At 48.5% G+C, this 15567-nt stretch overlaps 1 protein-coding gene across 2 annotated transcripts in view; it reads left to right on the top strand.

Moving 5' to 3' along the window:
- Positions 1 to 12357, top strand: part of LOC144146046 (monocarboxylate transporter 9-like) — a 38901-nt gene extending 26544 nt beyond the window's left edge. For both annotated transcript variants that reach the window (XM_077677973.1, XM_077677974.1), the window contains exon 5: positions 12057 to 12357. In XM_077677973.1, coding sequence (XP_077534099.1) covers positions 12057 to 12343 — 287 coding nt within the window. In that variant the 3' untranslated portion in view covers positions 12344 to 12357. The remainder of the gene's footprint in view (positions 1 to 12056) is intronic.
- Positions 12358 to 15567: the final 3210 nt, after the last annotated feature.

Raw genomic sequence — 15567 nt, 5'->3', positions numbered from 1 at the left:
AGTGTTAGAATGTGAGGGTATCCTTCCAAATCTACATGAAGGGAATATTAGGCTTCCAGAAGCCCTAGAATTTAAGATTGCACAGAGGAAGGCAACTTCAAGGCTGTCGAGGCGACGAAAAGTAGATTAGAATGCGGGTTAACGAAAAGGAGGGAGGGGAATATTGCCTGGGGCAGCTACCACCTGTAACAGGAAAAAAATACTTTGTGCCTAATAAGTTTTTTTGTGACTGCCCTAAGCAGCGCTAGTATTAAACCAAGAGAGGAAAACATAGGTATACTGGTCCTTTTTGGTAAGATGGCACGTCATCACCCCGCTAAAAAGGGGAAACTAATAACAATCATCATCATCATCACCATCATCATCATCATCGCGCGGGGAACCCGCGAGGCCACCTGGCGGAGGAAGGCGGGGAGGCCACCGCCTCAACGATAAGAGCGCGTCACGAAACAAGGCCAGGGCCACGTGCGGCGCAGAGCCGTGTGCTATGGAGAAAGACGAACATCCATATGTGGTCACTCGTACAGCCGCGAGGCTTAAACAACGCCGTGAGGCAAAAAAGGGGAAGCACGCTACTGTTGCATACAGTTTCGCAACCTTCAAGTCTTGCGCGTTAGTGTGAGCTCCCTTCATTGTTATTTTTGGGTCTCCGTACCATGAACACAGCAAGTGAGCGCTTTGTTGTGCCAGTATATCAGCCAGGTGAACCAGACTGTCTGATGCGGAGGAAGAACGATCACACAGCCATTTTTTACTGCGCACCGCTCCTCACATGGCCCAAGCAAATTTACCGCACGATACTTTTTTACTGAAAATACACCATTTTTTGCCACTTGTCTCTTTTCCCTACTGTTTTTTATGATTCACAGATATTCAGCGCTTCACCAGTTGAATAGTCACCGTCAACGAAGGCTGCCTAGTTGTTCGTTTTGGTTTTTTACCTTAATTTCTTTCGAGCTTGATTAGGATGCAATGGCACAAAAAACTGTTGAAAGAGTAGCTGCTCTGAAGTGATGAAATTATGGTGCCCCTTTCACTGGGATTGCAATGGCGAATGTTGTACCAAGTTGTGCCCTTGTTTCTTGTATTTTAGAACGAAGACAACCGTTATTCCTTCGATGTTGTTTTCACCCAGGCATACAGGTCCTTTCGAGTCTGAATCTGATCTTCAAAAGGTCTCTGGAGACATGTTCGTTCTCTCAGACGTTTAAGTGTGCCGTCGACGCCGTGACATGCGCTTTTGACGTGTGAAGTGGCAAATAACTTCCACTCTGCCGACAGATTATGGTCATCATTGTGTAGCAGAGGTTCACGAAGTTTTGTTTTTTCTTCTATTGCGAAAAAGCTCCGTCAGAGAAATAATGAATTTCTTTTGCTTGAGGCAGATCTAGTTTGTGTATTCCTGGCACTGCGCTCTTAAATACGCCATATGCAACAATGCGAAGTGACTGGGCAGATACCTGAAAATAAAGTGGCGCTTTGCAGTATGCCGTTTACGGTGTACTTTTTTATGTCCAGAGACAGAAACAATGTTCGTTTAGAAGCAAACCAGGGGTGGACATACCTGCCACCAAACAGGCCGGCATCCTGAACGCGTTCCGTGTTGGGGACACAAGTGTGGCTGATTGTGAACTTTAAAATTTTTTTTCTCGTGTCAAACAAAATTTACTGGAGACAAAATTTCTAAATTAAAAGCTAAAGTGCTGGTTCGTATAATGAGCCATGTCACGTGATTTTACCTCGAAGGCCCTGGTGCTTTCTTTAGGTGTAAAGTTTGTCATAAACTCTTTTTTTTTCATTTTTGTAAGCAATTTGCTTGAAAAGTATGCTCTGCAATCGGCTAAAACTAGTTTTAATAGACACTCAAGGACCATATAACCGCACGATTGAAATATGTTTGGTGAAACTTCATGGTGCCTCCGCGATAAGTTTCGAAAAACGCGCCAATTCTTGCGTTTTTACATAGCTAATACAACGCCACAAATCCTTACATGGCTTCAGACATAGTCCCACATCAAAGAACAATGCAAGGGGAAGGCTGCAAAATAATATTTGTCATTCTAGATAGTTTCGCTATTTATTTAAAATATATTATCTCGAACCACATTTTGCGTGTTTGGAGAAATTTCAAGGGCCGCTCAGACAACCTAATTTTTTTTTTCAAAGGGAATACTCAGTGCAGGCTTCTTACAGTTAATCGGCAACTAGCTCAAATTTTTTCAATGTAATTGGCAATTATTGATTTTTGCGCTGGGAGGTTTCGCGTGGAATGACCCCGAAGTCAGGCCGGACATATTATTGTTAGAAGGTTTTTCGCATTCCTTTGCCCGTGTTTAAAGGATTACAGAAACTGCGCCGTGGTTCAGGACCCGCACATTGACAGCTTTGGCCATCCATTTGTATAGTTGCGTCCGTCCCACATGATTTGATTTAGCGCCACTTTTGGAACCCTCTACCAAACCTACGTTCAGCGTTCCGTTGGAACAAAGTCCTATGTGCTCACAGCCCATCCCCCATTCGAACGGCGAACGCGCGCGAGTGCGCGCGCACGGCACTGCAGCCACACAAGCCTTGACAAAAGCTGGAGGCGTACTGGCAACGCACACGATGAGTATACCTCTTTGTAGTCTCCATGACAACGTAATGCGTCATTATAACGGGATGTGCGTTGGCGGCGTTGCGCCCTACTACACGCCTATACTGCCGACCTTATTTTGTAGCACCGCGATGCATTCATGCGCCCCCGGCATTGTGGAGTATGGGCGCAGGAGAGCTGTTGACGTCATGTGCCTCGTCATGGGGTAGGGCGCTTGCAATGGCCTGTTTATGATGCACTCTTTTCGAAGACAGATGGCATGTGTTTGTCGAAGCGCGCGCACCGTGCACCGCCAGAGGGAATTTGTTTGTAGAAGAGAGGCAGTGGTTGCTTAACTGATTACCATTCGAAGGTAAATTATTCACCCGCCCGACATGAAACGGGAGTCTGTAATGGAGCGCAATTTATCTAGAAAAGTATTTTCTTTTACTGGATTTTATTTGGCTTTAAAAAAATGATATCCTCGAACGCGCGCTTTTGAGTAATCCCTGTTAACCCTTCTGGGTTAGCATGTGTTTACTCTAATAACGCAAAAAAGCCCTACAAAATGCGGCCTACTTGCGTAGGACGAGAACGTTTGAAATATCTCTGTTGTTACCACAGAATGCGAACACAACGTTTGTTATAAACGAGCAAAATCCGTAAAGCAGCGGCAGAAACCTATAGAACATTGCACTGAGAGGCACCTCGCTACGCATGAGTTTAGCTATTATATCTTCAGTGACGTCAAAATAATGCATGATGTTTACCGCAACGTGATTTTCCTCATGGCGAGTACTGCTTCCTCAATCTAAAAAAAATCTCGAGATTGTGTTTCATGCTAATTTCCAAATTTTCGCATTTTCGGAAAAGCCTCTGCAATAATAGGTTTACCGCATAAATTATTTTTTGTTAGCCATATTTTGCAGATGTCGCTAATAGAACCTTGCAGATATTACCCATTATGTCGAGTTGGTCACTATCGCATATAACGAGTTAAGGGCGCGTCATACTAAACAACCCAAAGTGTCGTACGATTTCGACATTTCGCTTTTATATTTTCTTCATTGGTGAACGCAAAGCTCACTAAATGCTTACCATCTGACTGATGTAAGTTTGGTATCAAACAAAATTTACATGAAACCCTTACAGATTGCTGCGCGCGAAGCCACAAAGTTGAAAAAACTGCAACAGCCGGAAAGAGCACGTCATACGATCTGTATATGCATAATTTTTTTTCTCGGAACGTACGCACGTTAGGGGAAAGCCAAGTTTACTTCCGGCGTATTAGCTGGCTCTCCAACATCTGGTATAGAGACAATAAAACACAAATAATTCGACTGTAAGTGCATGTAAGATGTCTCGTGGAATTAGGCCGCGTTCAATATTGCCTTGCAATCTACCGAGAATCTATCCTAATAAGCAGCTGCTGCCCCATTACATCATACTTTATTCCGCCACTGGGTGGTCAGCAAAACCTGCGTCATGGTCATCGCGGATGCTTGAAAACGTGTACGTTTCTCTGGCCGGTCATTTCTTTCCAAATTTCAGTGCGCAGCACTTTTGCGTCCGCTACTGTGGTTTGCCGACATCGCCGGCCTCATAACCGAGGGGAAAATGGGGGAACCGAATACAGAAGTAAAACTGAGGAGGAAAGTTTGTCGAAAGTGTGACGGGAATGTCGGCCTACCCAGGCGGCGCAAGTCGTTCCTCGGCGGCAACACGCTACGAAATAACCGACAGATGAAGCCACCGGAGAAGCCACCGAATATGGGCCCGAAGGAAAGAGGAGCATGAAATTATGGCGAGAGTGTGACGTGGGGGCAGTATGTCGAGGCCGCGCCACAAAAGCCCAGAACGCGCTGCGTGCTGCACGTACATCGGTTCTGCGGAGTCCTCCTCGTTGCGTGGCTCATCTGAACCACGTGATATTTGCGCGGTAGGTTCAAACATGATTTATAACAACATGCTCGGCAGCGGCGACGCGCTGTGAGACAGCGGCTGAGTAACAAGGGCGCCGTGCGTTCGCTGATCACGCGATCACTTCAGGAGACGCAGCAGTTAGGCGCCGTGAACAAGAATAGGCTGCGCAAATTTCGCATTAGGGAGCGTAGTAATCGTCAGCCATTTTTTTGTGTCACATTCAGCTGGAGATTCATTGTTGTCCGCGAAGTTTCAACGCGCAGAGTTTAGGGCCCCGTGTCGCAGAAAAGCACGCACCATCGGTGGCGTTGCCCGCTAGCGATAAAATTGGGGCAGCTTCGCACTGCGAAGACTGGTGAACCAGTGAAGCTGGAGCCCCCACCTAGCTTACTCTGGGCTCGGCTAAGTTTAGGCGTGGTTATGCTTCGAGATTCGTTCAAGTTTTCTGCGTGCTGTCGTCATTATCCTCCCAAAGAGCGATGCAAGCTAGGTCGTTAAGATATGTACAACGTACGCGTGCCCTCTGGCTTGGGGGTGAAGCACCAAGAGAAGCGGAAAACGCAGAGGGACGAGAGTTTGCTAAAAAAATTTGAATTCCTTCGGTGGCCACCGTTCGGCTGGTGTGGTCTGTCGTGTGGGACGCTAATTAAGAATTTCATTAATGTTACCGTCTCTCGGCCTTTCGGCTTCTTTCAATTAAACATTCATTCTTCTTTTTGCCCCGTCAAAACTGCCCCGCTCGTCGCAACAAGCCATAGAGCAAGCCACCCTGCGACAGGTGGCCAGACGAGTTCCGCCTGAGCGCGGCGAGGCAAAGGTGCCGTAAAGAGGGGACACATGTCCGCCCAATCCATCCGGTTTCCGACGCGGCGCGTCAAAATATCTAGCACATTGGATGCGCGCAGAAACGGCGGTGTGGCAGGTCATCCGGCAGCCAAACCAGTTCTCGGGGCGGAGACGCGTGCGGGGACGCGTACCTTTCCGCTCATGTGTTCGACCCAACCACATTCAGCGTACTTTCCGCATTTTCACGCGTGATCGCGCGTCGCCAAAAAAGCAAGGCGACGTGAGCTGACGCGCGAGCGAGGCCGATGTCTATGCTCGCGAGATATCGGCGTCGACGCAGCGCGAGAAAGCATCGGAAAGCGGAAAGCAGTGTCCGTGTTTCCTGTCTGTCTCGTGTTTTTGGGTCATTCCTTTCAGCAGAAAACACTCTTTTAGACTTTTAGATGCGACGCATCTCTTGCCCTGGGGCATGTCCCTCCGCCGTCGGCGTCAGCGTCCGCACACCACCTGCGCATGCGCAACTCTTCCCCGTTCTTTTCTCCGACAGCTGTGCTCAACGCTCTCACTCCGTGGCATTAGCATAACAACAACAGCTGCGCGCGCGCTTCGCTCCGCTCGCGTCTGCACCGGTGCGCAACTGCGCGCATGCGCGCCTCTCCTCCGCTGCTCCTCTCCTTCAGGCGCTGTGAATATAAAGCGGGTAGCGCGCTGCGGCAGTTCAGTCAGCGCTCGCTCTCGTTAGACTCCGCGTGACTTCCTTGACGACTTCCTGCTTGGCTTGATTCTTCCGATGAAGACGTGATGGAACCGACGGTCCCTTCAGCGAGTGGGCTGACACAGTCCAATACCAGCGTCAGCGCAAGAGAATCAACTCAATGGAAACGCCAATTGAACACCCCGATGCGTCGCATCACATCAGGGTACCCTTGCGGGAAGATGGGCGTAATTTTTAACCTGGTTTAATCGGCTATCTTGAGACGAATTGCAAGCTATTTTTCTTCTAAAGCGGACATTCATTCCTGGCTTGTTTGGCTTTCATCGGGGGAAGCGGGGATTTGCAATAGCTTTTTGTGAGGTAAATAAGGGATCAATGGCTACATCGCTTGTAGTATTAGCATGAAAGGGCTTGTCTTCAAGATCGCTGCGCGACGAGCAAGCGTTATCAACGCCAGAGTTCTAGCCGCGCATTCCATTCCATTCACGACTACCGTGGCTTGCGTAGTGGATTTTCTTCACCCAAATAAGGGAGCTTTGGTTACATCGCTAGTAGTACTAGCATACGTGGTAACGCTTTCGAGATCGGTGTGTGAGAAACAAGCGTTATCACTGCCCAAATTTCTTCTATACGGCCAAATCAATGCACACCCGACAATATTTGTTGGCAGCCTAGCCCCGTCTCCTCGCGTGGTCGAGAGGTTGAGAGTTGGGCTTGTGTTCTGAAAACAAATGGTTCGTATCTGAGCAAAACCTCGCTGTTCTTTTTCTTTTCTGGTGAGGGTTTGATCAGCTTTTTTTGCAGGATAAACAAAGGGTGCCAGAGGGCTTCGCCTTCTATTCTCCAACTGACATTCGACCCTAACTAGCAAGGCATCGCTGGAATTCCTTTCGCTTACGCTTATGAAGCAGTCTGTGTATAACATCAAGGTAGGGCACCAAGTTGCAAGGAAATAAATTGTTAGAAGTGCGTTTTTTTTATCAAGCTCCTTATTTTGTTCCGATTTGATGGGGATAACTTGAAATACATTTTGCAGAACTTCATAATTGTCCCGCAAGGATTCGTAGCAGCGAATAAAGTCAGGCGAGTGTATCTTTTATAGAAAATCTAGGTTCCTGATTACTGAATTCAATCAATCGAAAATAACTGCCCATAACCGGTCAAAAATAACTTTAAAATGATTGCAGAGTTTACAAACGTGTCCACCAACAAATGTCAACGCAGCGGCTGACGCGCAACTTCGCCGCTCTCATGCTGTTACTAGCCCTCTCCTGCGGGTCGTCGCGGTGCCGCCGAACGACGCCGACGCTCGCGCGACGCGTGATTTACGAACATGGATTGGATTAACGAACGAACAGGTAAACATAGGAGCAACTCTGCGTACGGCGGGCACTATACAGACCGAAGTAATGCCACCCATTACGCAGTTCTTAAAGGCCTACAGTCAGTGAACGCAGGGAACGAATCTATAACTACGTTAAGAATTATCGAACAGACAGAACTGCCGCCCTTCAAGTAGGTGGCCTTAACACCCCCGCGCCATCGACATAGGGGGTCGCGGAACGCCCCAGGGAGCGGTCATATCACCACTCCTGTTTAATCTGGAAATTCTAACAATCCCACAAAAACTTAGCCAAATCCCAGGACTTTACCATAGCCTATACGCTGATGACATTACGCTCTGGGCAAACCGAGGCAGTGCCGCGCATATAGACGACGTCCTCCAGCAAGGCATACAGGTAGTGTTCGAAGAGGCCGTCAAAGCAGGACTTTGATGCTCGCCTTCTAAGTAAGAGTTACTTTTGCTATCACCACAAACCCGTAAACCGGAGAAGTGAAACATTAAGCTACACATTCAAGAACACCCTATCCCAGAGGTCTCGCACATCCGGGTACTTGGTTTACTTATTCAAAATGACCGAAAATATGGAGAGTTTCTAAATACAATGAAAAGAAACGCACCCAAACAGCCAAATTAATTCGCAGAATCACAAATCGTCATCAAGGCGTGAAAAAAAAAATGAAAAGGTCGGCATTCTACAGGCGTTCGTTTTAAGTAGACTCATGCACTCTCTCCCTTACCTTCGCTTGACTAGGCAAAATATAGAACGGGTCGATGTACTTATTAGGCGAACGTATAAACTTGCACTTGGCCTCATCCCCGGCACATCCACGGCCCGCCTCCAAGGCTTAGGCCTCCACAATAGTCAGATAACTTATCGAGGCCCACCTAACGAGCCAGTACGAAATACTGTTACGATCAGCCACAGGGAGACACATACTCCCAGAGCTGTCTATTGGGCACCACACCAGCTATACACACCCTTACCCTATACCACGAAACATCCACGCAAGGCTAATAATCAAACCACTGCCACGCAACATGCACACCGAATACCACATAGCTAGGAGAAAAAAACGGACTGAAACGCTCCACAAAATACACAGAAATAACCCAAATACCATATATGTGGACGCAGCAGAATACAGGCACCACGATGCATACCCAGTCGCTATAACGGACCTCTCTAAAATACTTCTAAACTCGGCAGGTATACCAGCCACCCGTCCAGAATCGGTGGAAGAGCCGAACATAGCCTTAGCCATAATACGGAATCCCTCCCCCTCCTCCCTCCCCCTCCTCCCCCCCCCCCCCCCTTAAAAAAATCGCCACTGGCCCATTATCACAAGTGGCACTCAAAATTCTGGAAAAATGTCCAGCCATATCGCGCGGCCAGACAATTCACTTGACGTGGGCACCCCCCGGACACTCCGGCCTCGAGGGAAACGAGACGGCTCAGGAACACGCCCGAGGGCTCCCGATCCGCGCAGGGCCTGATCTCTATCCCTATCACGCGGCGCGGTCTGCGAGGGATCGATCGCCTGATCACATTTAATGATATCACCAGACACTACCGCCTCTACCGCCGGGTGTACCCACTGGCGGACCACCAATTAGATAACAGCAAAGCTCATATTGGGCGTTTGCTACAAACGAACACTTTACCCAACCCAGCCCGTCTTACCCACGTACACCCAAGTCTGTGCCCAACCGCAGCCTGCCACCTGTGCGGTGAACACGCCACCCTATCACACATAATATGGGCGTGCCCCCAGGTTCCGTTCCGCAGCTCCGATCCGGACCTTCAGGTGCGGCTAATCGACAGGGCTGAGAGATAGAGAACAAACTTTATTTTACGCAGGACCTAAGTCCAGGTCCTAATTTGAAAGTTCAATTCACCGGATCCACGTAGTACTCCAGAATGTCCGTGCGGAACCGGTGCACGTGTTTGTAGAGAGCTTCCTGGGCAACCTGGATGTTTACTGTCGGCGGGGGTGACAGCCAGAGCTCCCAGGAGGTGGTGGAGGCGAGGGATGGGCCAAGTGATGGCGGGGTGCAGTCCCAATAAGAATGAGGGATGGATAGGTAGGAAGAACAGGTGGGACAGGAAGGATGGCCAGGGCGCCGATAGATGCGGTGAATAATGTGATGGGAGGAGAGTGAAGAGGTTTGAGCCTGCCGAATGAGGCACCCAGCCTCACGAGTTAGACGGGAACTGGGGGGTGGGTACAGGGTACGTGATAGGCGTTGGGCGTGTAACTGGTCACGGCGGGAAGCGCGGTGTTGAGTACGAACCGTCGGCGGGTGGTACATGGTTGGCCAGGACATGGGCGGACCTGGGAAAGGTACTCGGGTGAGCGCGTTTGCTAAGGCGTTTCCGCACATGCCAGCGTGGCCAGGAACCCAAACCAGTGTGAAAAGTGGCCGATGATTTGCTGCAAGATCGGAGTGACGAAGTCAGTAGTGTGTAGGGGAGTCTCATGGTGAGAGAAATTACGAAGGGCTGACTGACAGTCGGAGAAGATATATACTGGCGTGCTGGTAGGAACAGTAAGAGTAGCGTGCTCTATTGCAAGGGCAATGGCGTATTCTTCGAGAGAGGTCAAACCCGGTGGGGAAAGAAAGGAAAGGGTGGCAGTGTCTAAAGAAAGGAGTCGGAGAAATCAAGCCGTGCCCGTTGAGTTTGAGGGGATGTCGCTGGCGTCAGTAAAGCAAACGATGGAACCATGGGAGAGTAGAAAATTAATTCGTCTGGAGAGGGCCTGAACGCGCAGTGCACGACGAGCAGGGTGTCGATCAGGGTTCATGTTGCGGGGCAAAGACTCGACCCGTAAATTAGTGTAAGTCGCCCAAGGAGGGTGTTCCGGTGGTATGGGGGGTAGTTGCGAAGTGGGGTAGTTAAGTGTATTGAGAATAGCACGACCTTGTGCAGAAGTCTGGAGGCGTTCTAGTTGGGCCTGGCGATGGCACGCGATGCGCTCTTCAAGAGTATTATATATCCCTAGTTCCAGAAGGGTGGCGCTGGGGGCGTAGGAGGGTACCCCCACAGCGATACGGTAAAGTGCGCGGAGGGAGGCCTCGAGGGACGAGAGTTGAGATGGCGAGGATTGCAAATACGGAATTGTGTATAGTATACGGGACAACAAAAGCATCGATGATGCGGAGCAGGTGATGCTCGTGCAGTTCAGCTCTTCGATTGGCGACCCGGCTTAGGAGATGGGATAGCTGAGTGATCTGATTGGGAAGTGTGCGCAGAGTCGGTACAGAGCTGCCCGCATAATGTAAGGTGAGACCGAGAATCCGAAGGGTGTCAACATGTGGTATAAGGCTGCCAAAAATGTGTACCTGAGGAATAAAGCGGTCCGGTGTTACTCCACGCTTGTTACTGACTACGAGTAGAGCGGATTTTGAAGGCGAAATAGAGAGGCCGACAGACGTGACATATATCCTTGGATGACGTCACACGCTTGCTGAAGAGTGTCCTCCAGTTGGCCGGGACTGCCCTTGGTTGACCAGAGCGTAATGTCATCCGCGTATACAGAGTAGGAGAGAAGGGGGATGACATCCAATAGTGGAGGAAGCGAAGCTAAAGCGATCTTAAAAAGGGTGGGTGACAGGATGGAGCCTTGGGGGTTACCAGCTGATAGATAGAACGGGGGGGAGGTAGAGCCCGGGATAGAGAAAGAAGCGGTACGGTTAGAGAGGAACGAACGGATGTAGGTATACATGCGAGATCCGAGGAGGTCGCTGGTGAGTGGATTCCATCGGCTACAAGCGCGACCTGAATGGCATTAACCGAAACAAAATTTTTCTGTCTGTCTGCAGGCCGAAGCTGCACAGCCGTCGGGCGCGTTAGGCTTGTCTGACACGACACTCGCCAACTGACATAACAGGAATCGCCACTTATGCGACCTTGTTTGTCGAACATACCCAATCATTCACGAATGGTTTGTATCAACGGCAACAAAAGTAAGCCAGTGACAAATTGGCAAGAAACAAAGCAACTGAGGGCAACGGTCTCTGAGCATAATGGTCATGCCATCTATAAAGGAAGACAGAAAACATGGAAACTATTTTGACGTTTTCCTTTTTGCAGCATCTTCAATCACCATACAAATGTTCATTTTAGGCGTATTCTCTGGATATGTCATCTCTGACGCCTCGAAACACAAATTTTAGCGGAAGAATTTGGATTCTGACCTAAGGTGTTTAATTTCTCAGTGAATAAAGTATCGGTTGCTGCCGCGCAAGCGTTTCAGGCACCATAAAACCCCAAATCTTTCGAATAAAAGAAACGTATTTTTCTTCGTGGTTTCTTTAAAGTGAATGCGAAATTTTAATTCGGGGATATTTAAAACAACTTTAGGAATTTTCCGAGCCTGGTAGATGAAGGAGTGCGGTGTCATCACAATTCAATCAGTGTGTGACTCAATAGCTTGACAAGCGAAATATAATGCGATGTGAACGGTGCCCGATAAGGCTCGTTCCACGCTGAGAGGCGAAGGCGAAGGTTAAGCGCCATTCACTATTTCTGCATCCCTAAGTGCGACATATTGACTCGCTGGGCAAGCTCGCTCTTAATATTATTGAGAGAATGCAAAATACCGTAAATATTGGGACTGAATTAGGCTTAGCATAAAATTACGCAAATGAAAGTTCTGTTTTCATCTGAGAAGCACGGGGTTAACACATACGGGTGATGTTCTCTGTTGCAGGATTCTTCAGGGACCACGTGGGCTCTTACGACAACATGTATAGGTTCCTGTCCTTCGCAGTCTTCGCTCTTGGCATTGTGTGGCTCGGTGTTACGGTGAGCGAGAAGCGGAAGCGGAAGCAGTGGCAGCCCACGGTTGCTGATATCAACGGAACAATTATGGCTGTCGACAACGCGATTTACTGCAACATGGGGTTCACCGTAACTGAGCCAGAACTGTACAATGACTCAAGGACAGATATTGAAGCGGGCCAACACAACTCCCCAGTGACGCAAAGTGTGAAATAAAACGGAAAAACGAAGTTCACGAGAGTTTTTCTTTGTGCGCTACCTGAGAAAGAGACAAAACTTACGGTCGCTTTTTCTTCAATGTTCGTATTAGTGCCACGCCGAAGCTACGCATGAACAAAGAGGCGAAATGGGGTGCACGAGGGCTACACATCAGTATAGACCACCGGGAATAAGCTACGCGCGCCTATATTCATCCACACGAGGGATCCCCTCTTAGCATCTGTTCCGAAATTAAGGAATCCAACGCATAGTTGAGAATCGACATGAAGCGAAGCTTCAATAGCCTGCCGTCCCAAATTCGGCCCTCACAACGTTGTTTAGAAGTATTTTTGCGACGACAAATGAGATGCGCTGCATTCGAGAGGTCACGGGTCGCTGCCGTCGGCGCCGCAAAACCGCACAACGTTGATGGTCAGAGGAACGATACCAGGCGTTTTACCGTTTTGAACCTGGAATAATAAGCTGCCCTAAAAGCACCCACCTGACCAATACTGGAATCACATGCAACTAGTTAGCACAACAACGCTTAAGACGCTGAGCTACTATACCCATTAGGCACCACTGTCCAAATCGTATGCCATACAAAATCATTTGAAAAAAGGAATGGACATTACACCTTGCCATACTTGAAGTTTACCTGCCATTTCAGGCGTTGAGCAGTAAAAAGAAAACAACTTTGTTAAGTCTGCTTTACACGCTCGGCAAATTTTGAAAACTACAACAGGTGGGAGTGGCACCCGAAGATGTCAGCCCTGCGCACGAGCTGCTACCATTGACCAGGATGGCATGCCCTTTGTAAGGAACACAAGTAGCTCCCTTTGAGGAGTGTAAACTATTCTGCTCAGAACAGCTATCAGAAATTGTGCAACAAGGTGTCAGGAGGGAAAAAACTACCACAAAAGCAAGGCGTTAATTGGTTCCCGTGGGTTCGGGGGCAGGCACAAGTTGGTCGGTCAATTTCGAATGTAGTGCAAGAAACCATACCAGCAAGAAACGATATGACACGAGGACGCGGGTTGGAATCCCGTCCGCGGTAGCCGCTTTTCTGATGGAGGCGAAAAGCTAAAACGCCCGTGTGTACGAGATTTCGGCGCACGTTAAAGATTCCCAGGTGGTCAACATTAATCCGGAGCCCTCCACTACGGCGCGCCTCATCGCCTGCGTTGCGTCTGCGCGTTAGACCCAGAATCAATCAATCAAGAGGCCATATGAAGCAGGTGTCCGTCTTTAATTAGCAGAAGTGCCAACTGAAGATTGGCTGATTGATGTAGGCTATCTGTGGGTGAGTATTTGAATGTTCGCGTCTGTGCTTGTGAGTGCGTGTGTGTGTGCTTCCGTACATTTACGTGTACGTGTGTTTCGGGGGACGAAGGAAAAGTCCAGGGTGGCCACGAGTATCTTACACAGGTCTCGGAAGACCCCCTGATTAAAAGTGCGATCCTTTGCAACACCTGCCCAGTTTTGCTCCTGCGCAGTGAAGCGGTTTGGCGGTGGTTAAATGTGCGCTTTATGTGTTCGGCGACGCCAACAGAGATCAGTCATCCGCACAACAAATTAAGACCTTTGTTAACACCTTTATCGCCAATTCTAGTAATGTAGAAAAATCTCGGAAGTTGCCAAGAATATAAAAAGTTCCATGCTGCAAAACAATTTTATTTATACCGTTTTTCTCTATCTTGGAAGGATGACACAAACCTATGTCGTGGTTGGTTTCAGACTCAACATACCCAGGCCAAGCACAGAGATTTCGACTCAATAAATAATGTGGCGTCAAATCGACCTAAAATCACCGTCGGCGCATGACTAATCGTCATTTCGGTATACTATGGAAAGTTCCACTGCCCTTGATGGTAACGACCGGGCAATTCGCTGGAGTGTCGCCTACGAGGCTTCCATTGCCACATGCTGCCGCTATTGATAGGGACACACGCTTGCAGCTGCTGTATGACGCACACCCTCCGCAGCAAGGGTCTGTGCCTGCACGCATACCAGGCTTCTCATGAACAGCGGAACTGCGCAAGTGAACCTTCGTTGTGGAACGTTTGGGCTCCGAAGGGAATACTGTTTGCTTAAAGACAACCGACAACACGTCAGTTTAATGCGCCTTACTAATTATCCTCAGTAATGTTTCTAAGCCCCGTTTACAAACAAACAAGGGCGGATGACCCCATTAAATTAAAAAAAGGAAGTACAGCTATGAAATAAGCTCTTGTCTTGGGAAGAAAAGTAACCCAGCTATACTGCAGTACAGCGTTTGGGATCGAAATGCTACTAGCTCTGTCAGCGAGCGCCGTGGTCAAACTCTCGACCCATGTTAAGTCCACACAGTTAATGAAACACGACTGCGTCTACGACAACAAGTAAACAGAACCTTAGCACTGCTGTGCGGTTTAATTAACCGGATTCGTAAAAATATTTAAGACGACGCAAGTTCATGTTCATTACCGCAAATTCTCGAAAATATATTTATACAGGCTAGTGAGTCAACTACGGTGAAATACCTCGGCACAGGTCTGGAGTAAGCCCCTCACACCTCTTCTGATTCATTTCGCATCCCCGTCCCTGTCTGACTTGAAGCATTAAAGGGACCCTAAAGGCTGAACGGCACCTCTTTTAAACAGATTGATCACACCCTTCAGCCTTCAACAGTTGACTTAGATGTCTAGTTAGATTATAAATATATAGCTAAAGCTAGGTATTTCTCTCTGCCATAACCTTTCGGTTCTCCGACTGTGAGAAAGGACACCACAAAGTGCCCAAAGGGAGCCAGAAGGATGTTCATCTAGCCACGCCCAAGCGCTTCTATTTGGCGCTGCCTTGTGGGAGGAGGGGCATAAATCAGTTTTCACTGGGCCGGTAATCAAGCTGATGGCCCCCACGTGTGGGGACGGTTTCTGTAATATTGTCTGTCTTTGGCCTCTGGCTGTTGTATAATACGCGCTGGTGGTACGTACGGTAGGATCTCATGTTCTCCGGTATACAGGTTTTGGCTGAGCATGTGAAATCAAAACAAGAACCATTCTTACCGTGTGATGCCGCAAGGCAGCATGTGTTCTACTGATCTACTGGGTGATGTCTTGCCCATTTTTTTTTTCAAATGGGCGGTACTAAAGTTGCCAGATACAGTTATTGGGTTATTACCAGTCCCTACCTTAGTCAGAGTTTTTCAGCCAAATGCTTTGGCAGGCTCCACGAATGCACATCCAGGATTCCCAAATTTA

The sequence above is a fragment of the Haemaphysalis longicornis genome, unplaced genomic scaffold (assembly GCF_048455015.1).
Source record: "Haemaphysalis longicornis isolate Haplotype H1 unplaced genomic scaffold, Haemaphysalis longicornis Haplotype H1 scaffold_7, whole genome shotgun sequence".
Classification (NCBI taxonomy): domain Eukaryota; kingdom Metazoa; phylum Arthropoda; class Arachnida; order Ixodida; family Ixodidae; genus Haemaphysalis; species Haemaphysalis longicornis.
Note: the sequence above shows the minus strand (reverse complement) of the source record. Positions and strands in the feature narration are given on the sequence as shown.